Source organism: Corvus hawaiiensis, chromosome 4 (assembly GCF_020740725.1).
Source record: "Corvus hawaiiensis isolate bCorHaw1 chromosome 4, bCorHaw1.pri.cur, whole genome shotgun sequence".
Classification (NCBI taxonomy): Eukaryota; Metazoa; Chordata; class Aves; order Passeriformes; family Corvidae; genus Corvus; species Corvus hawaiiensis.
In genome coordinates this window covers 74336955-74359724 of record NC_063216.1, presented here as the reverse complement: position 1 = coordinate 74359724, position 22770 = coordinate 74336955, and the positions used below count along the sequence as shown (strand labels likewise).

The 22770-nt window shown below is 39.3% G+C and overlaps 1 protein-coding gene across 14 annotated transcripts in view; it reads left to right on the top strand.

The window, feature by feature from the left end:
• Positions 1-22770, top strand: part of CELF2 (CUGBP Elav-like family member 2) — a 551223-nt gene that overhangs the window by 499538 nt on the left and 28915 nt on the right. For all 14 annotated transcript variants that reach the window (XM_048302013.1, XM_048302008.1, XM_048302003.1 and 11 more), the window contains one exon: positions 9515-9649. In XM_048302013.1, the coding sequence (XP_048157970.1) occupies positions 9515-9649 (135 nt within the window). The remainder of the gene's footprint in view (positions 1-9514; positions 9650-22770) is intronic.

Below are 22770 nucleotides of genomic sequence, written 5' to 3'. Positions count from 1 at the left end.
GCTTTGAATAAAGCGTGAAACACTTTAACAAGTATATATATACCACACTGTATAGCTATACCCCACAGGTATTCTTTGCTCAATCGTTATATTATGCCATTATTGCAGTGACATCAGAGAATAATGTGAACCTACTGTCTGACAATATAAATTGGCCTACAGATGACAATATCTCTGAATTATTCTCTCTTCTTCCTTCCTGCTGGCAGTGCTTGCTGGTTCTATTATGTTACACTTGCAATCTAGCATTTTTTTCATCAAAATAATGCATCTTAATATGATAAACAGAGCAGAGTAGTTCAGCACAGTTTTATACTTGGCAGTTTTGGAAGTGGTTTTGAGCTCAAAGATTGTGTTTTAATGTTTTGATATTTTGTTTGGTCTACAAAATGAAAGAATTGGGACACTGAGGAAAAATAATGTGGTATTCATCGCCTTATGTGCACCTTAGACATTTTTGTTGCCTATTTCTCGCTGTTAGTGTAGTTTCAGCTTTGTCTTCAATAACTCTGTTGAAAGTAAGGATTTTAGTCAAGTATTTCCAGGATGGGCTTTCAATCCAGGATGTGATTTATTCTCTGAAAATCATAGGGTCTTGAGACGAAAAGAAAGTCATCTCAAGAAATCATAGCGGCACATCATTGTTACTTAAGGGACATACTTTTTCAACTGCAAATTCAATTGCTAATGCACTCATCTGTGGGATAATTTGATGACTGACTGTCTCTCTTGGAAAAAAATGTATTTTATATCTCACATTCATGTTATCAAAACAGCTTGAAGTTTACTTCTTTCCCCAAAACATGTGACTCTTAAATCTTTATGTTCAAGGTAAAATTAGTGATACTAAATTGTTCTCCAAGCTGCATCTCTACATGAAAGTGCCAAAGACTAAGCACTATTTCATTGTTAGAACTGAGAGTTCACATCCTCTCCTTGAAATCAGGCAGTACTATGTCATGCAGTGCATCTGATATTAACAATTTGTATATTATGTTTTATGGAAGGAATAGAAAGTATTCCTGTGTCTGCAGCAAGAGCTTGCATTACCAGCTGAAGCTATCTTTGAACATTTATAAAGGCCTAAAGTTTTTTGACTTAAGCTGTACAGGTTCATTTCACAAAAAAGAATCTAATATGTAATTCCATGTTGCATATAGTTTGCCTACTAATATAACATTTCAAAGTGAGGAATAAAATCCAGACACAATTGAGGTGCTAAAGAAGGTCCGTCATTGCAGCTTTCAAGTTCTTTGAACTTCGTGTTTGAGGGGTGCAACTTTTATCCTTGAAGTCGATGGGTGTGCTTACTATGTAATTCAGACACTAAAAGTTTGATCAAAAGCCACACGAGCCATTGAAATTCCACCCTTACTTCCATGTCAGGGCTCTATCACCTCTTTTGTGCTTAAATCTTGATGAAGTCACGGTTTGCTACATTAGGACTTCTGATACAGCCACCCCCTTGAACAAAATTAGGGCCCTTTGGATCTGCAAGTGTTTATTTGTACTGCTAAAGCTTGTGTTGTCTCTGTACAGAACAGAAGAGGCACAGCACACATCCCGCTGCACATGTGAAGAGTTATTTCCTATGCTCAGTGATATTATTTCTTAAATCAAAGCAATTTTCTTTGCTAGCAGGGCAAAGACACTGCTCTTCAGTGTGGAGTTTTAAATTCCCTTTCCCTAATGCCATGCCTCAGTCTGGCTAAAGTAGTTCTTATGTTGCAAAAGCAGTGGCTCTTGGATTTTGGTGAAAGGAGTGGGATTTTTAGGCGTTTGTGATTGAAAAATATTGTAGTTTCTTCGTTTGTGTGTTTGTTTTTTGTAAGCTGGGAATACAGTCCAAAGAAAAATGGGAATTTTTCTCAATAACTCTCTAACATACAGACATTAAACACACAACACCAGGTCTAAAAGTGAACACTGTTCTTGCTGTAGCAGCCCACTGGCCCTGCTATATATTCAGCATTGTGTGAAGTCCAAGCAAATCATGAAGCTGGTTTAATGAAAATTTGAGATCCTAAAATTTGGGAGACAAAAAGCTGTAACTTGCCATTTAGCTTTCCAAGATTTAAGGTTCCATGCTTAATTCTCCAGTTCAGTTTTATCTCATTTCTATTGAAAAATGAGATTTTCATGAAATCATTCTACTTCATGAGTCAAGCCAAAGAAAACAATGTAATATGTTGAGACTGGTAATAAAGCTGGGAGAGCTGGCAGTGGTGCCTTTGGTATTACAGTAATCCCCTGGTCTTGATTACAGGCACTAATTCTACCTTGCCAAAGTCTGCTTCATTGTCCTGTGTAAAACATGCAAGGACATGCCATCCTTATGTGTATATTTCATAGTGAGCACTTCCTCAGTTTTCCTCCCCTCCTCTGATACCTGCTAATGCTAATTTAAAGGCAATGTTTCCTCTCACGTGCCTCTCACGAGCCTCAGTGTCCAGCCTGCACTTTGTCTTTGGGAAAGGCTAATAATGTAGATGAATTACATTATGTTATTTGGTTGTCTTACTGTAAAAGACAATGCAAGCTACATTAAACACTAGCAACCTTTCAAGCAAACAAAATTTCCTTCTTCAAATATATACAAATTGCTTGGGAAGCTTAGTTCAAAGGAGATTGATGTTGCTTGAATGTTTGCATTGAATTTGGCTGGTGCTGGAGCAGGTCCTAAAGGCTGCAGTTATTTGAGCCAACCTGCCTGTTTAAGAGCTCAGGAATTACTACACAGCTGGTGTAAACAGGAGATTTACTATTGCTAGGATGATTGTAGAAAATATTTCAATGTTTTCAATATTTAAACAATATACGGTCAAGGAAGATTTTCTATTGTCCATTAATGTCAAATGTTTTGGCAAGAACAAATATTGGTTCATACAATAATGTTTCCATATGTGTAACCATTCAAGACATAAAAAAATGTACAGTATTTATAAAAGACACAAAGGGTTTCTCTTAATTTCATTGAATAGACAGTGTACTTTGCTTTCTGAAGTTAAACAGGAGGAGAAGCCATGGGTCTGGCTTTTCTTCTTTGTCTTTCAGATCCCTAAGCCCTCTGCAGCTGGGACTTTTAATATTTTTCCAATGTATATATTTTTTGCAGTCCTGTCCAAGTTCTCTCACAGTTTGGTTGTGTTTGGGGTTGAACTTCTGGCCTTTTCTGAGCCCTGTTCAATCCATTCCACCCTTCTTCGGCTACCCAAGCCATATTTCCTCCTGTTGCAGAGTCTGTAGGAGCAGATGGATGACAGAAAGTCTGTGAGGTTCTGCTTTCTGAATATTTTCGTCTAATTGTTGGATTGGCTCGTTGGATCTGGAGGGACCAGTTGGAAGCCGGGACCATCTGCACAAAAGCTCTATACTTTTGCATTGGCCAAAGGATCCTTTATATCCTCTGACTCTTGGATGGCTTCATTCCAGCAAAGCCATACAGAAGGAGGATTTCTCCTGCTATGACCTCTTTAGGGATATCATATTAAAAGTAAAGGTCACCGAGAAACTGTTTCCAGCTCAAGGGAGATAGCTGTTTCTTAAAGATAACTACTAGTTTTGAAAACGCTGACCTCAGGGACCAAAAACATTCAGCTTTTGTAACACTAATTCCATTGAAAGTCCTAGTTATTTTAACACAAAAAATTAGGTTTTTTTTCTTCTTCTTTTAACTAATAAATTAAACAACTCTAGCATTTTTGGAGAGACAGAGTTTGCAGCAAGTGAGCCTGTTCACAATCCACACGTTGCTCCTTCTCAGAGAAGGAGAGGCACCTTGAGAGGAAAAAGCAGTGCTCAGCAGCTGGGGAGATGTGCTTATTCAGGTGGTAAAAGTGCATGACGTGGATGTTTGGCCAAGTCAGGGCACAAGATCTGTAGTTCTGTGTGGGCTTTCCATAACCAGTAAATGGAGGGCGAGGGAGCTTTTTATTGCCTTGGCCCCTGTGTGGATGGAATTCATCCAACTGAACCCCAGCAGTTTGGAAAGCAGGCATCCCATCTCCCTGCAATGTCAGTGAAGAGGGAGTCACTCCCAGGTAACGATGCATCCTGCCAAGGCTGAGGTTAATCTATTTTATGGATATTAGGAAAATATTATGTATATTAGGAAGAAGTCCTTCCCTGTGAGGTTGGTGAGGCCCTGACCCAGAGAGCTGTGAATGCTCCATCCCTGGAAATGTTCAAGGCCAGGTTGGACAGGGCTTGGAGCAACCTGGACTAATGGAAAGTGTCCCTGCCCATAGCAGGGGGGTTGGAACTAGATGGTCTTTATGGTCCTTTCCAACTCAAATGTTCTATGAGTCAATGGTTCTATGATTCTCTTTTAGGATCAGATGATTTCGTTATCCCCTCTCTCTTCTTTGACTATAGCAAGAGCCTGAGTGAGTAACTTTTTTTTGGACGAAGTTAGATCAGATGAATCCTTCCAACTAGGACTGAAGAAGTTTCCATTAACAAAAGCATCCTTCTTGCCAGGATGTGTTTAGAGCATGTATAACCTGAAAATGGGCTGAAATCCTACATAAGTCAAAACATGGCTCGAGGGGGATTGGAATTAGGTGATCTTTAAGGTCCCTTCCAACTCAAACCATTCTATGATTCTGTGAACCTCTGGTCAGATTTAAGCACATACTCTTAAAAAACAGAGCAGAATCAACTGTGGACTTAAAAGTTGTTTTAAGGGCTTTGCTCAATCAAACAGTAACTGGTCAGGGTACCTCAAGCACCATTCAGCTAAGCAGCTTTCTAAAAGTATACACAGAATATGTATGGATTGATGGAGGTAGCACTTAGCTCTCCTGTCTATTTTAATTCTTAGAATATTGCTGGAATAGCCTCACCCTCCACACCTTTCCACACATTTTACCATCAGCATCCAAAATGGCTGATTTCAGTGTTAGCAAATAGTTGCTTTTTAGCCTGGAGATGATAAATTTTACCTTCATCCACATTTTTTAAGCTGCAGCCAGGATTTAATTCAGATGGAATAAATCCTAATAATTGAGAAGGATAAAATTTCCAAAGCAAAGGAAGTCAAGTCAGTGGGAACTGCTTATGAGCTATCAGATTTGGCTCTGATAATCACCACTGACTTTGAAACTCTCCATGCATACGGTGCCTCTAAATGTAGCTGGTGCCTTCCTTTTTTAGGAATTTGTTCAGTGAGCAAATCTCAGCTATTTCCTAATATGATTATATTATGGTTTTAGAAACCCAAGAGCTGATGAGGCCTAAGAAGTCTTCAGGAACGGCTTGTGACTCCGTTCCCTCCTCTACAAATGTCCAATAATTCCAAATTTACAGTTATCACAGGAGAAAAGCTGAAGTGACTGAAACGAGGCAAATTACTTCATTGTATGAAAGTTTGTGTCAGAGGCAGCACAAGAAGTTGTAAAATGTAAATCTCGTGCTCTCAAATTTCCCCGTGTTTTCACAGAACTGCATCTGTGACTGTGCAGCACTACAAAAATTTCCTGTGAATGTGCTAATAGGCCTTATGAGAATGTTCTATCACCATCCATCTGTCACTTTTTAACAGGCCTGATTGGCAAGCACTTGTAACAACTGACATCTGTTCTCGCTTATTGATATGTAGATTTATGGTAATTGCTGTGAACAATAAGACACAAAATTACCTAAGGTGAACATTAAATTAAATTTTCATGCCCCTATCCTTATAAATAATTTTTTTTTTAAATCTTAAGTTTCAAGCAAGGCATACTGTGCATCTGTTTTGTACATAATTTAATTGTTTTTTTAATCTGCCAAATAACAAAATGAAAGTTGAATTTCCTTGCGATCTTGAATATTTGCCAAGCTGATAGCACATTGGTAAATACATGTTATTAAAAATGGAATCAAACTGTATTGTGATTCTGAAGTTTTTAATCATTTCCCTTTAATTCCCAACATTGTCTCCATCATGAAGATCAAGAGTTATTCCTTACCCAGAAGGGGGGTTTTTTTCCCTACAGGAGGATTTTCATTTTTCATGTGCAGCTCTGCCTATGAGGCTGTTCCTCAGCGTTAAGCAATTTGCATTTTTCTTCAGAGAGAGGTGCATTTGCTGAGTGAGCAGCACTTTCAAATAAAATCCATCTATTCATTTGCCGTCCAGCTCTGTTGCGGGATTTGGGAGTTTTGAAAAAACTGTAGGATGTGAAATGTGTGAAGAGAGTGTGTGAAAGGGGAGAGAATGAGAGGGCAGATTCATCCCACAGAACTGCAGAACTGTACCTCAGCTGAGGTTCAATTGAACCAAAAATCCCCATTTGAAAGCAAAGTACTTTTGGGGTCTGGACTTCAGAGCATTTGGTTTCCTTCCTCCAAGTTTGTCCAAGCGAGTGGGATGTTGACACTCCTGACAAATTGATGGGAGAAACCATCTTCTGGGAAGAGCAGAAATGGTAAAATGCCTGGGGAACGTGAAACAGTGATTACAGGACTTATTTTTCAGATATTTGAGCAGACAGAGGATCCTAAAGAGGACGCATATTAAGTGATAAAACTGTTGACAAAATGGGCTCTAGAGCATGCTGGGTGACAGTGTGTCCCATGAGCTCTTGCTGACAGTCACATTTGGGTGCTCAATTCAGTGGGGGTCTTTGCTGTCCTTCTCTTACTCAAGTGTGACAACAGTCAGCAGTTTTTTGTCCTGCAGAGACCCAAGCTGACACCCTGTAAAATCTGCAGGCTGTTTTGTGGCCAGTGTCTTACAGTCACCTCTACCGTAAAACAAACTGAATGGGGAGACAACTTCATCACCACCAAGTTCTTGTTCGTTCATCTTCTTTGGGCATTGAAACTCATTTGCCAAATTGATGGGTTCCTCCTGTGCTTATATAGAAAATGTCCCACAATTAAAAAAAAAAAAAGTTTTTGTGGGATGAGGCAATGATGGTATTTGTTTTGCATCCACAGAGGTGCAAGGGCGATTCATAAGTACAGAGAGCAGTTGTTTGCTCTGCTGCCTGTTGACCTTGTCTGGCCTAGGCTCTCCTCTAGAACCCTTCTGTATTCACCACAAGTATTTAATCCTACCATGTATTCCATTTAAAAGTCCAAAGAAACCTCCACACAGAGGAAATATAAGCTGGTTATGACTGATCCTTTTGATGAGTAACTAAAGAGTGGGTGATAGAAAGCCAATCCTCTGGAGGAGAGCAACCCACTGCTTTCCCAAGTCCTTGTTACAGACGGCATGAAATACAGCCTCAGTGAAGACCAGCAATGTTTTCTGGATATTCTTTGCTGAATTGCTTATGCTCCTTATGAAACACAAAGGTAAATGATAATTGAGGACCAATATCAGGCCAGGATGAAAATTAATTCCCTATTTCATTTTGAGAACTACTGACTGCTTTGTTCTCAAAGAGTTGGGTCCCAGCTTAAGTCTTCTTCATCCCCAAAATCTTGAAATACACTCAAGGCAAACAATTAAGTCAGATGAGTAGTTTAAAAAAATAAAACAATGTTGTTTGCATACCTGAATTTCTACCTGAACTGTGTCTTGCAAAATAGTTTGGATTGGTAGTGTTTGAGAAAACCCTTATCCCTTAAGATGGTCTTTAGCCTCCAAAAGAAACCTTAAAGAGCTTTCTTGGTCACGTAATTTCTCCAAGTGTCTTGTTCTGGCTCCAGGCTACGAATTGGTGTATCTTGGATCAACTAAAATCTTAATACCCACCACTGTAATTGCGTCACATTTTCAAAAACACCAGCATCTGAACTGAATCTGGGCATTGACCAAGACATCAACATTAGAACCTCAGTCAGATTCGGTGCTCACCTGAGGCCTGACCTGCCTGTTGGAACATGCCGTGTTTAAATTTGGGGCTTTATTCACAAATAGATGCTTATATCAAGGTTCATTTCACAGTGCCTAATGCTGTGACAGTATGAATTCCTCTTTATGGAGATTGTTGATTGTACTAACCCGAGTCTGCAATACATGTGTTTGAAAGTAATATCACTCTCCATTACTGAAGGAGTTCTGAATTCCAAGAAAATACCATCTCATTCATTGCAATTTTTTTCTTCTTAAACATACTTACCAAGTATTTTATTTAAACTCTCTTGTTTTCATTTTCTCTAAGTTGTTGTTAAGCTCCCCTGTTTGAGATACAAAGTGTGCAGGGAGAAGTAATATCTCTTGTTAGCAAACTAACATTCAGAGAAAATCAGACAAGTTTCTAGGCATTCAAGCTCTTCTTGAGTATTCCCCAACACTCATGCAGTCTTCCCAGCTCTATCACTAAGTCTAGAAAAGGTATTGCTCTTCCTACCTAACCTTTTGTGAGTGTACTTGTACTTTCAGGACTACAAGAACATAATAATAATAGTCTTTTGCATTTTTGCACTTTTTCAACTCTATTGAGGGCTCAAGCCCTCACAGAGCTCCTTCATATGTCCAAACCCGAAGTATGATCTCTCACTGCCTTCTAAACCATGTTTCTCACATCCTTGTGTAAATGCCCAGTCTGAACATCACTCCTGGGGATAGCTGGTCTTACTCAGGAGATCCTGAGAAGGATCCAGTCTGGTTAATGCTAGCACCCATCTTATATCTGCACTTTAGCTGTTACTGAACTATTTCACCTTAGAGTCAGTTCCCAAGTACTTTATCTAGTCCAAGGTAAAAGGAATGTTCTTTTGAATTCCTCTGGAGAGACCAAGTTCTGTCCCTCCGATTTAAGCAAATCTATGCCATTGGCTGTTCCTTAATCATCTTTTTTTCACTTCACAAAAGCCTCTTTATTGTTTGTCCTTTTTTGCTTGCCATCTAAATTAAACCTTTGCTATTTAAATGCCTCCATTTCTTTAAGGTTCTCACTAAAATGACAGTGTATCTCCCCCACATCTTGTAAAATAACGAAGTGACAGATGACTCAGTAGACTTGATATCATAGTCCAGAGCTACAGCCTGAAAATCCCTATCTCAATGATGGCTCTGTGGTCAGGCTGATACTAATTTGATGTACTTAGTTCATACATGTTTTTAGAAATTAACCATCAAAAGGAAATTGAGCACAATTACTGGCTACTGCACAGTGTAACCTTAGTAGTTATATTCAGAGGAGACATGGGAAACAAATTTTATTCATCCCAATTATATGACCCTGTCCTGAATGTATTTTAAATGCTAGCTATCTTCTTTACATCCCCCATTGTGTCAGGAAATAATATTGTGCCTGGGCTTCACACAGAGTTTAAATGACTTTTAATTCTACTCTTCCCTTAGAAGAGGCACAAACCAGGTTTAATTTTCCTGAAGTATAGGCTGGTGTCTTTGGTAAATTCTCTCAACTCCAAGGTAGAGAGATGAGAGATACTCTTCAGGAACTGTAAGAGGTGGTTCCAGATTACAGATGTCTTGGGAGTGAAAAGAATTGAGTTTATTGGCAAGGTACACCCCAAGCTCCATGATCATTGATAACAGCACTTTTTGATGATTATGATTATGATGATGATGATTACCTGTCTTAATTAATCCTATTGCTTCTCCGCATAGGCATGAACGCTTTACAGTTACAGAACTTGGCAACTTTAGCAGCCGCAGCAGCTGCTGCCCAGACCTCAGCTACCACCACCAATGCAAACCCTCTCTCCACAACGACTGGTGCTCTGGGAGCCCTCACAAGTCCCGGTAAGACCAGAGTGCCTGCTTCCAACTCACAAACATGGGAGTCAAGGGGAAGATGGTTGTTAAAATGCTGATTCCATGTTATGTCTTACGTTCCGTGCTCATGTAAATTGTGAAGAACCTTTAAAAGCTGAATACATTTTTGTTGGTGTTATTTTTAAGCAAATAACTGCTTTTTTAAGTGGTCCAATGTGGACATGTTCACCATTCCAGATTCATTTCAGGGGCCATTAAAGCCTAACAGACCCATCTTACAGAACTCTGCATGAAAATTACACTTGCATGGGAAACTGAAGATAAAATTAACTTTTCACAAAAAATTCAGAACATGACCAAATTCTTCCCATCCAAAGGAAAATCAGCTGAGGTGGTTCTTTTTAATCCCCAAGATACTGACGCTTGGTTCCCAGCACATGCACGTATTGCCTTTACCCTTCATGAATTTTTGTAAAGTCCTTTTTATTTTTTCCTTCTCTTCCTGGATCTCGGTTGAGCTTTCTTCTGGTCCTGAGTACACAGTTACAGAAGTGATATCAGATGCACAAGGAATACACAGCCAGATTCTGACTTCATTACACTAAACAGAAGCCAGATTTATGGGGGGAAAAGGGACAGGATAAGAGGTGGAGGTACCTCCATCACCACCATGTGGACTTCCAGCCATGCATGTCTGATGTCTGCAAAACCTTAGAGACAAACTGGGACAAATTCAGACTTAGGTAACACTTCAGGATCACCAGAATCCACAGAGAGAAATATTGATTCAGTGTAGTTACTCTGGGTTTACAGTGATGTAGCTGAGTAGTGAATCCGGCCACTTATTGTTACATAAAGGCTGTAGGGTGTAATTATTTGCATCATAAAGTGTGTTTATTGCTGTTCTAAAAAACATTCATATTATTTTTAGACACCACTAAAGAACATTTGTGTTTAATCTTGTTTAAGTGTGTATTTATCCCCCATGAAAAAGTAATTCATGGCAAATGGTTTGAGCTCATCAGTAAGGAAAACAGTCTTCACTGCACAGTAGAACTGGGACCGTGTGGTGCTGGGTGTTAGCGCTGTCCAGGGCTCCCATTATATTACAGTTTTATTGTTTGTTTGCGACAGAGGTTAAATGGAAAGAAGCTTGGCTAATACTAAGTTTGCGCAGAATTTCCTGGTTTGTGGCATGAGCCTCATCTCTACCTAAAAATAATGTTCATTAGCAACATCTCTGAGAAGCAGATTGGGTGAAAATAATTTTGACTTGCTGATGTATTTCTTTCAAACTTGAACAATCTCTTCCCTCTGTCCTGGTGCTGGGACTTAACACTTTGCAAAAGGCTATTCCCAGTGTCAGTGTTTCCATGTTACACCTGTCTAAATGCCACCCATCTATAGAAGCAGAAATGTTGCATTTCATGCATGCTCTGTGATATCTCTGCAGTTTAGCTGATAAATGTTTGAGCAGCCTTGTTCTTCCAAGACACACAAAACATATCTTGACCCATACTGACAAGATTTCTCAGGGCAACTCAGTGCACTGCACTGTGGTGCAGGGGGGCTGGAAATTAACTCCCTTTTTTCTTTGCTGCTCTGCCGCAAAGTGGCACCAGAATGTTCCTGTCATGCACTTTGTTTTGCCATGTACACACAGAACTTGGATTCAACCTTAAGGCCCACATTTCTCTCTTTCCCTCTCCAACACAGTCTTCTTATCCAGCCTGTCTGACCTGCTGTTCCCTTTTAACCTGACCTTGAGGCTCCTTGAGTACCTAGAAGGTTGTTTTATCTGATGTCCAGGTCTGCAGAGGCCCGTGGTAGACAGCTGCTTCCACTGGGCTGGGCAGATATATCTTTGGGGTAACTAGAGCTTCCTATTGCTCAGGTGGTATGGTAGAGCAGATACCAAGGGTTTTTCCAAAGAGATTAATGATTTTGGCTAGCACATTGAACTTGTGTTATTTTCAAAAAATTCTGGACCTTTACCCTTTCAAATAGTGTGTTCAGAATGCCAGTTGTCTTTGAAAGTCTTATAGATGGCATCTGTACACAAGTGTTTCTAATATTAGACAGCTTGAAAAATCTCTAGTAGGTCCACTGACCTATTTATGTTGCACAACCAACCTAAAATCCAGCCTTGTTAAAATGTTCTTCAGTTTAACCTTCCTTATCTGGTTCCACATTCTCTACCCTATTACAGATTTTGTAAACCTGAATAATATCTTCAATGATTCTTCTCTGCTCCATGGAAAATGAATTTAGTTTGATAAAGCTTTTCATAGTAGCTCAAAGTGTTTCCACTAAAACTTGAAATATGTTGGCAGAAAACATTTAAGTCTGCCTTTCAATGTGTGGATGTTTGGAGGCCTTAAGGGTATTTTTTTGGTCTAGTTTTCCTTTAAAAAAACACTTCAGTTGTTGTGTTTCATAAGTGTAAATTATTTTGTCTGATTTCAAAGCCTGTGCTAAGCCCAGGAAGAAATGTTTGCTTCTCTCCAGATAATGCATTAAATTAATATTTCTTAGTTGAGAAAAACAGCCCAAATTTGGGGCAGTGCAAAGGTAGATGCTTAATCCTTTTCTTGCTGTTGTTAAAGGCAAAATAGTGCCTTTAACAGAATGGAGATGGGCATAAGTGTGTACTTCCAGTATGCCTTGAACCATGGCAGCCACGTAAATCATATCCATGTTTCTACCCAGATATCTCTCCCCTGAAGATCTTCCCTGAATCAATCTTTGACCAAGAGCTCTTGTTCTGTCCTTTGTAAACATGTGTCATAAGGGCCCAAAAGATGGTTGTTTCAGTTAAAATTCAACATGAAGGTTAATTTACATAGATAAGGTTTAGGAACCGTCAGTGCACCATGCTAGTACAGAGGAGACAGTGGTCAGGCCAACTTCAGTGCATTGGCCACACAGAAAAATAGGCCATGAAGTGAGGAGCCAGCAGGACAGCTGATATTTGAGGCTTTCCAAACAAATTAAACTCCAATGATCTTTCTCTCATACATTCTGACTAAATAGCTTTGACCACAAGAGAGTCTAAGGACACTCATTCTCCTCCATGTGCTAAATAGTTTCTCTTAAGCTTGAAAGAGTATTCATTCAGAAAGAACAGAGACAATGCAATCCCCCAAACTATTAATTTTTTTATAATTGTAAATTTATAATTTCAATTTTGCATACCCATGGAAGTGTCTCCCTACAGCATTGTTAGAAATGATTTTTTAAAAGCCTTTGCTTAAAAAAACATGAAAGATTAAGCTTTCATTTTAGTAAAAATCCCCTCAGGCAATAAATAGGTTCTTTTGTCTCTTGGCCCTGGAAAAAAAATTAAAATGGTTTAAATTGCCTATGGTTAAAGTAACTGTTTCTTGCAATTATCAGATGGTAGTGAATAAAAATTAAAATGAAATCATGAAAGACTAAAAACCAGGTAAATGCATATTTGTCTTTCACAAGTTTCTCATGGGTCTTTTGAAGACTCATTTAATCATATTTCTTGTCTTTTATTTTGATATGATAATTGTTTCCTTTATTTACTTTAATCACCTCTATTTAGTTAATTAATTCTTCACTTTATTTCCATTTCACTTGCTTAGGATACTTTTTCTGTTTTAAAGACAGGTACCAGTAGCATTTCATACTGTTTTAAAGGCAGGTACCTGTAGTATTCCATAACACAAGGATTTGGGCTGGGGTAGCTTTTACCTGACTCTAGGTTTGTCTCATCCAGTTTGTCTCAGTTCCCTTTGGGTGGGGACCTGGATGTTTGCATTTCTTGTTAACTGGGAGGGGATTTTGGAGGGACTACCTCAGCTGTAATCACTGTAAATATCCCAATTTGGGCAGGATGAATCCCAGCTAGTGTCAGGAACCTTATTCTCTCCTCCAGAGACTATCCGTGACACATCCTGTAAATGGATCGCCAAGCAAAGAGCTCACAGGGAGGCTGCTATTCCAGGGCCTGGAGAGATTAGAGATTCATTCAGGGTTCGTTCAGTGGGTGGTGGGAATGCCTGGAGGTGAGTGTGAAGGAGGGACATATAAGCTCAAGATCAAAGTATCTGTCTCTAACACTGTCTGACATTTAATTTCCCTCAGTTGACCCACTACCCTAATTTTCCCTAGGGTAATAATGTGTATTCTGACTGTCCTGGGTGGTACAAGGCTAATACAGCACTGTAAAATGTGGACCACTCAGAGCAGGTTGGGGAAAGCCATGCCCAGTGAAGGTCTGAGTATCTCCAAGGATGGAGATTCCACAGCTACTGTGAGCTCATTTCAATTTTGTTTCTTCAAATTCACACATAAATGTTTTTTTCAGTAACCACTAGGAAAGCCCTACTATGTGTAAATGAAGAGACGAAACATCTAATTATATATACAAATTTATCTGCATGAACATACACAATATAGTTTCTGAGCTGTGGGGGGATAGAATTGCTAAACCAGAAGCTAATTCAGTTTCAGACTTAGGAGCCTTCATTTTCCATGAAATTTTCATGATTATTTGATTCTCTAAACTATTATTTATTCACACAGCTGAACTAGCTATTCATGCTTCAGTAAAAAACTCTTTAGGTTTATCTGCTATGTAAACCTGAGAGGAAATATTTTGGAAAAAAAAATACTGATAGGATAGAAAGTGAGAAAGTGAGACTTTTTTCCTTTAATGACCTCTTAAAATCCAGCACCGCTTTTGTCATAGTATATCAGTATTCAGCCATTAACTCTTAATGTTTAAGAAAAGAATTTCTCCTAAGCACAAAGGTCTAAAAATACTCATTTTCAGACAGATGCTGACATTGAAGAATAACAGTCCCTAAAAAAGGAAGACTGTGAAGTATAGAATAAACTGAAAAAGAAAAAAGATTACACTGCCTTTCCTGTAAGAATTAATTCATTCTTTCCCTCTGCTCAAAGCAGAGAATTATAACTTATAGCTATCATCCGTGGCTCGTTATTTTCTCTGCCCCCTAATCTAGTATGAAGATTGTTAGTTGAAGGTGTTCATGTTGTGAGCACAATTGTTGAAAAGGTAGAGTTTTTACAGAATATACAAGATGCTTCAGCTGAGAAGCAGTGAAGAATGTTCAAATATCCATTCTTAGAAGATTTGCTTTTTGTTCGCTTCAGTACAATACATTTTCCTCCAATCAGTGGCGCAAGGCTGCCACTGTGACATTTTGTTAGAGGCCAGTACACCCACTGAGATAGTTGTGATTTGCTTCCAGGATGATCCAAAAATAACCCTACCAGTAGGTGTGTAGGAAGGTCTGACAGTTTGCTAAAGACTGAATTGAAGTAATGTTTCATGTAGGAAAAGATCGGTTTAAAATGCAGAATGGCACTTGTCGTTCTGCAGTACAAATTGATTATTTTTGTGCTATTTCATGTGGAATTAATGCATGTTCCATTATTGTAAAATCATTTAAAATAAGCTTTATTAGTTTTGAAGAACATAGAAAACTTCCCTAGTATCATTTTCACTGTTTTTAGGATAAAGATACAGTTGATAAAAATAAGATATAGCTTAAATAAATATTTTAAAATACAGTGTATGTACAGTACACACACTTAAACAACACAAGCGTGTGGTTTTAAATTTTGTATTTAAGTCTAGTTATATAATTAGCATTGTTGCCTTAGTGCTTGGAGGACAGAGAATTTCAATGCCTTAACCCTGATCTTAGCACCAATATTTTAAAAGAATATGTTTTCAAGGAAGCTATGGAAGAAAATCTTGCCTTAGCACACCCACTTCCCTGTGCCTGTTATTGGACTGCATAGTTCAAGGAGATTTGTGACAGGACAAGTATATTTCTGAACTGTTGTGTGTCAGCTGATCTTACCCACATGGTGTTAAGTTTCTGAGTCTGTGGTTAGGCTCCTAAATAAGTGAATTGATTTTGACCACTCTTAGTGCCCAGAGATTATGCTGCTTCCTGGAGAGATATATTGGTACTAAGCCCATCTGATAATTAGGTCACCATTAAGCAGGCATGCAAGCACAAGTTGGAGCCAAAAATATGTATTTTGACCTATATTTGTATTTTTAATAATGCTTCAAGATGTCTTAAATAATTAAAGACGAATAGAGTGGGAATTGTGGCTAAGAATCTCCCAGAGTCCCAGTACAGTAAAAGAAGAGGTGATGGATTCATATGGAGCCCCCCTGGAACAGCATTGTCTCTCCCTGGTCTCCTCATTGGAAAAATGAGCCAGTGATAACTTGAAGGATGCTGATGGCAGCAGACAGGCCATCAGTTTGCTGGGATGACCTGGTTGCACACTGGTCCCTTAAAATGTAACAGGTCTTTGTACATTCTCCTCTCAGAAGGGTTTCTGAGTAGGTGCATCAGTGCAGCCTGAAGGATCTCAGGGAGGTTCAGGCACTGAATGGGCTCAGGGTGGGCAGAACTGCTTTGTGGAGCAGTGTGAGGCTGCCTGACAACTGCAGAAGTCATTTTGGCAAAGCTTCTTATCTGTTTTAGAATCAACATTATCAATTTATGAATTTTTGTCACAGAAATCTCCAGGTGTTTCCTCAGAATTCCATAAATACCAAAGGACAGAAACATGTGGATATTTTCAGTCAAGCATTGTGCTAGTTAATTCTTTTAGGTTTGTTTTTTTCTTTTAGGAAGCAGCAGACAGTACTAAACCATGGATTAGTAGGATCTAATTCAACAGGAGACATGCTTGTTTTTTAAACATTATTACATTATCATCTTCCTAAAGTATTAAATCCATTGCCTTAGCACATTTCAGGATTTACTTTCCTTGCAGTATACAAATAACACGTATAATACATTATATTTTGTAAGCGTCTCTCTACCCCACTCTTAATCTCTATTTCAAGCTACAAGAATCCCAGTTTGTAAAAAGGAGCTGTTTTTCTTTCTGTTGGAAGCACTATTCGAAGTTCATTCAGGGTTGCTTTCTACTAAAGAAAGATGATAGTATCAGCTTGCCTACACAGGTAGATATGTGAGCTTACATGTAATATATCCTACAAGAAGTTACAAACCCAGATAATGCTGCAGTTCATAATACCCTGGAAATAATGTAAATCTTAGAAAAACTCATGCATTTGAAGGAGCTTTCGACTACTGCCAACACTGTTCCTTCAATTGTACTGGATTGTGCATGTGTCCATGGATACTCCTGGTCTGTTTCCCTAAGGCAGAATAATTAGAATTAATAGTAAAAAAATAATAATATAAAAAAACCTTATTTTTAGTCTATTTATTAATGTCTTAACCTAATTGTTTCAACATTCTCTCAAAAGAATTAGTTGCTCAAATATGTGGCTACTGAATTATTTTATGCAATGGCCAAACAAAAATATCTCCAACAACTGCATGTGTTTAAAACCAAGTAAAGTAAATCCTCAACTGCCTTTGCTGTTTGCAGAACAAAAATGTGCAATATGGATGAAAAGAACTAGTGTCACAGTGAACTAAATATGACTTTACAAATGTTCTGCAAAGGACCTGGCTGAGTAATTTTACATGAGGCAAGATAATCCTTGAGTTCTGCAGCTCCCAGGGGTGAACAACTGCATTTTGTGGATGTGCTATTGCAATAAGGCTGTGCTTGCACACCCCGCTTAGAAACACATCTGCCATGGAAATAATTGCACCTTCAGGATTCATAACTCCTTTGCAAACTCAAATTTTCAATATATAGTTTAGCTCATCTCTATTCTAAAATACCATGGATAGGACTCCTAACTGTCTGAAGGAAACAAGTCTTTCAGAAATATCTTGTTGCAATGGAAAGACAAACACTTCCCAAGGACTGTTTACCTAATCTTAAGACAGATATATGAGAGAGTTGAAAAAGAAGATGAATCAGACCATCCTCTCCTGTGTACTAGAATCTGAATTGGCATATATGCATGTGGTAAGCACTTGTAGAACAAAAACATTGCTTACTTTGAATGATAGCCTTGGACTCTGCTGACACTCGTTTTTTTCCTTTTTGTTTAATGGAGAGATGCTACTGCGTGTTGTTTGTCAATGCTTAGTGCTGAAAGTGTGTCAAATATGTTGTAGGCACACCAGGAGCAGTGTGAAGGAACCTGTACTCCAGGCGGGAGACCCTGGCCTCAAGTAGAGCCTTCTTGATTTTAGGTCAGAAATTCTTTGGAAAGTGATTTATAAGTGGCTGTATTCTGAAGTGGCTCCACATGGAGGTCATTTCAGCATCAGGGCATGCGTCTCGGAACAATAGCCTGCTCCAAATTGTGTGAGATAGCTGTAATAAACATGAGAGCACAGCTGGAAGTTCCCTGTAGAAATGGCTTTGATGCGAACTCAGTGGTGCTTCAATGAGCACAGCCACAGCCCTTGGCCCCACCGAGTAAAACAGAGTCGTAAGTGCTCAGTAATTCTTCTTTGTTTCCTTCATATTGTGGTGATTCATTTTGGTTCGATTTCAGTTAGAGTTGCAAATATCTGATGGTCAGCTATGAAGTTTAACTCAAGCCAGTCCACTGTGCATTATTATTATATTCCCGAGCCTCCCTAAAGTACTTCCCACCCAAAACCAAAGGCGATTCATCATTGTGGTGTGCTGGGGAGAATGCACAACGTTGCAGGCACAGTATTGAGGTACAATTTGTAGTTTACTCTAGAGGTGGATGGTCTTCATTGAGCAATGCATTTCAACAAAACAGAAGCATCAGTGTGGAATTGGCCCAGAATATTAACTTGCTTTTTACTCTCTCTCTCTCTCTCCATCTTCAAAATCTCATAGGAAAATGTGCCCTTAAACACCAAGATTCACAAAACCAGCCTAGATTCACAATCAATAAACCCTTGTTTGTTAAAATCCCTTCTGCTAGATAGATAGGTTTGGAGGAAAGTTAGGGAACAGAGGACTAGAAAACTACAAAAATAACCAGCTAATAAGTTTGTCTGCCATACCTATAGTACTTTCATATGCTCTGTTTTCTCCTCCTTCTTTGCACTGCTGTGGAAGGTCTGTGGTGTAGACACTGTAATTTCATGACAATCATAAATGTCAAGTTAGGTGTTAACATAAATAAGTGATTAAAGTGAGTGTCCCTGATTTTCACTTCTCCCAAGCTTTCTTAGCTCTCAAAAACCCATGCAGTGCTGAATAGTATGGATTTATGAGCCTAAAGTTATTCTTCCATTGTTGAAGACCTTGGCTTCTGAATTTGCAAAGAATTTGAATTAATTGGTTCACCTCTTCATGTTTTCTGGTTTTTTCATTCTTGTATAAGTCAATGTTCACAAAGGACTTTGTAAAATATAAAGCTGTTTGCAGCAAGCCAGAACCAGAAGGATCACCATGGGGAAAGACTCCTTCCTCTCCTCTTCCTCTCGCTTCTCTGTCATGTTTGCTCTCATTTGCACATGCATGCACACAGTTTTAAAAAAAGACCAGATGTTGAGTGCATGGCTCTCTCCCTTCCTCCTTTGCTCACTGCTGCTTTTCTTTCCCTGTTCCTTGAGAAGATACGGACAATCTTTCATGGGCACAGTTCACCTGTGAGTAATGAAGAAGCAGAGGGACACTGACTTATTAGAGAAAGGCTGTAATATTGGTATATGTCTTTCTATATTGTCATTCTTGTTTCTCCAGACTCTTTCCTGCTCTCTTGCTTTTCTGGTGCTCTTTCCCTGGAGTGCATCTGTCACTTTTATTTTATCCTATCCAAGAGCAGAGCACTTAAAAGCAGAGCACTTAAACTTACTAGAATCTTCCTTTTTGACATGTCAGACAGCACTTCCAAGATACCAGTAAATGTGCAAGTTTTTACTTCTTTCTCCATACCAATGGCAATGCGTTTGTCAGAGGACCTTATGGAAAATACACCTCTCCAGACCAGGAAAATCTATCTCACCTTTGCCAAAATTTGCCCTGAGCAATAGCGCCTGCTAGCAACAGGGACAACACCACTTTGTGCGAGGGTGAATACTTCGATTGGCTGGAGATCACTGCAAAGGGCAGACAATTTAATGCCAGTCACACATGCTAGTTAAATTAGAATACTTATGAGCCTTAGTGAAAGGCCAACTACATCTTCTTCTAGCAAAAATATTAAAATGTCCCTGTTTTTCCCCCTCCCCCTCTAGATTCTCCATAAGAATAAATTAAAACTTGGAGGTGTGGTTATTATCACAGAATAATTAGACCCCATGGGATTAGAGACACTCAACGTTTTCTAATGCCTCTGGGTTGTGATTATCTAATAATGATGATGCCTCTATCATTGCTTAATTATTCTTCCCCTTTAAAGTGTTCCTTCTGCAGTCAGAGCCCATAGAATGTGCTCATTTTAGCCAGAAACACCACTGCAATTTCCTGAGAGCAATGTCACATGGACACCATGATTGACTTGCCTACTTCTCCCCCACACCATGTTTATAATTCTCATTTCATAAGCTCCAGCATTACTATATTTGAATCATTCCCCTTTTCTATAAGACATTTCATTTGTGTGTTTAGGAGAAAACTCTGGGGCCTCCATCTCTTCAAAACAACCAGTTGGTGTCAGTGCTACATAAAGAGAACACACCTTAATCGATTGACCTTAAATGTATAAGATCAGATCTGTCCAGAATCCCTCCTAATTCCAGGTTGGACTCCCAGCTGCGTGCCGTTCATCTCTGTTTGAGAGAGTACCACCCCCAAACTAAGATATTATAAACCAAATTCGGGAGCTTTGCACAGACTTTGTCTAACACAACTAAACTTTGCCCAATATGTTTAGTCTTTCAGTCAGGCCAGCAGGTGTTCCTCATGTTTAGATATAGTTCTCAAGACACAGTTCCAAACATCATTGGTTTTTGCAACAAAAGATTAGAAAGAAAACAGAGAACGCAGCCTTAATCTGATTATCTTTAAATCCAGTGTTGTCTCTTAGCTTTATTATCCCTCTTGGACTAAGAAAGGGACAAAGGCATATTTTGTTTACCCAAGAGATTTTGTCTACTAAACAAAGATTTTAAATTCAGCTGGCTAAAATTAAGAAATAAAGATTTCTACTTTGGGTTTAATATTTCTTTTTCTTTTGTCCTTATAATTCTCTTATAAACTTACAATTTTTTTCTGTCACTGACTGAGGAGCTGTTAGAAATATTGTTTTGTCTTTTCTTTTTTTTACTGCCTTTACTGTCTTCATATAATTTCTTTATATCCTTTCTTTACGTTCTTCTACTGTGATTTTATTTTCTGTTGCACACTGCTGAATCTAAGAGGAATCTAAGACCTCAAGGCAAAACCCAAGGTCAGAACTTCCTTTTGTTAGATGCAGATTGGGCCCTGGAAACCTTGGCCACACAGTGTAGTTGTGGCAGCCTAGAATCAAAACCCCAGATGAGAATTAAGTGGAATATTCAATGTCAACCTCTGTTTCTGTAAACAGACCCAAGAACAGAAACCAGTTCTACTGTTCAGTTTTCAACACATCTTCATTCTTCAGCCTTCTTTCATTCTGTCTTAGTGTGAGCTGACTTTCTCTACTTTTCTCCTACAATGCTCTAATTCCCATAGAATAATTGAGGTTGGAAGGTCAGTCGGGATGTCTGTAGCCCAACTCCCTGCTCCTGTGAGATCAGGTTGCTCAGGGCTTGATCCAAAGCAGTCTTAAAAATGTCCAAGGACATGGACGGAGCAGTCTGGGTAATCTGTTTCAGTGCTTGACAATCCTCACAGTATAAATGTTTTTAATTCTATCTGAACTGAACCTCCCTTGTTTCAATGTACTTCTCCTCTTCCCACCATGTACTATTGCTCTATCTAGTAGATGGTAGACCTCCTTTTAAGCACTGGGAGGCTGCTTTAGCTTCACCTGGAGCCATGTCTTCTCCAGCCTGAACAAGCCCAGCTCGTTACAGGATGAGTGCTGGAGCCCCTGACCACCTTGCTGGCCTTCCACTGAACTTCCTCCACCTGATCAATGTTCTCCTTGCAATAAGGAGCCCAAATCTGCACGTAGTATTTAGATGTGATTTAACAAGCTCTGAGTAAAGAGGAAACTTGGATCTCCTGGCTCATCTCATATTCCACAGTCCAGGATGCTGTTTGCTTTCTTCGCTGCCAGTGCATGCTGTTGGCTCATGTCACCTCCCACCAAGACTCCCACAGATCCTTTTCAGTACAGCTTCTACCCAGCCCATCCATCCCCTGCTGTGTTATTGAAAGGAATTATTCCTCCCCAGGTGCAGGACTTTGCATCTATCCTTATTAAATTTCATAAGGTTCATGTTGCCCAGTTCTGCCTATCCGAATCCCTCTGAATGGCAGCTATTTAGTCAGCACCAGTGTAAGTCAGATCCATTTTATCTGGCCCTTGGAGTCAGTGAGCTTAGGAAGGCAGCAGAAAACCAAAAATACACCCAAATTTGGTACGAGGAAGAGGATTCTGGACTTAGACAACTGCCAATGAAGATCTGACATGAGTGTCTCCCAAAAGAGAACATGTTTTCTCTTCAACTTCTCATGCTTAAAGTCACAGAGATGCTGAACCTAAAATTTGTGGGCAATATTGATCCCTGCTGCACTACTACTTCATCTTAACTGGAGCAAAAGAAGTACTTTGAACACTGAGTTATTTAAACTCTCCATTAAGTAAAACAACAAGAACAAAGTTGAGCCTCACAGGTGAGTGGTGATAAGAAAGTGGCTGATATCAGAGTAAACACTGAGCTTCCTGTTGTGCCATGCATTTGTAGTGACAGGCAAGTGTGAAGTGTAACCAAGGGCTGCCTAAAGCAAAGCTGTCAGCAGGGCTGACGCAGTTACAATTGTGGATCTCTGTGTGCAAAGTCCTAGCGTAGTTAAGCCAGTCTTGGAGCTGCCCTGAAGCCCTGCAGCACCAGAAGTCTGGTTCTCCTCCAGAAACATTATAGCTGTTCTTCACATGGATGGGGTTGGCAAGGTGTACAGCAACTCTCCATGCCTGCAAAGACCTGTAGCTGCCCTTGCTTTTCTTTGCCCATTCTCTCTGTTAGTCCTGCCCTGAAGCCAAAATAATGTTTCCAATAAGAAACTTCACTTAAAATGTTTGTAATGCCTCATGTGCTTAATATCTTACTCCAAGACTTGCAGTTTGTTTATCATTTCCAGACAATATGCCCATGTTGGAAGAGGAGGAA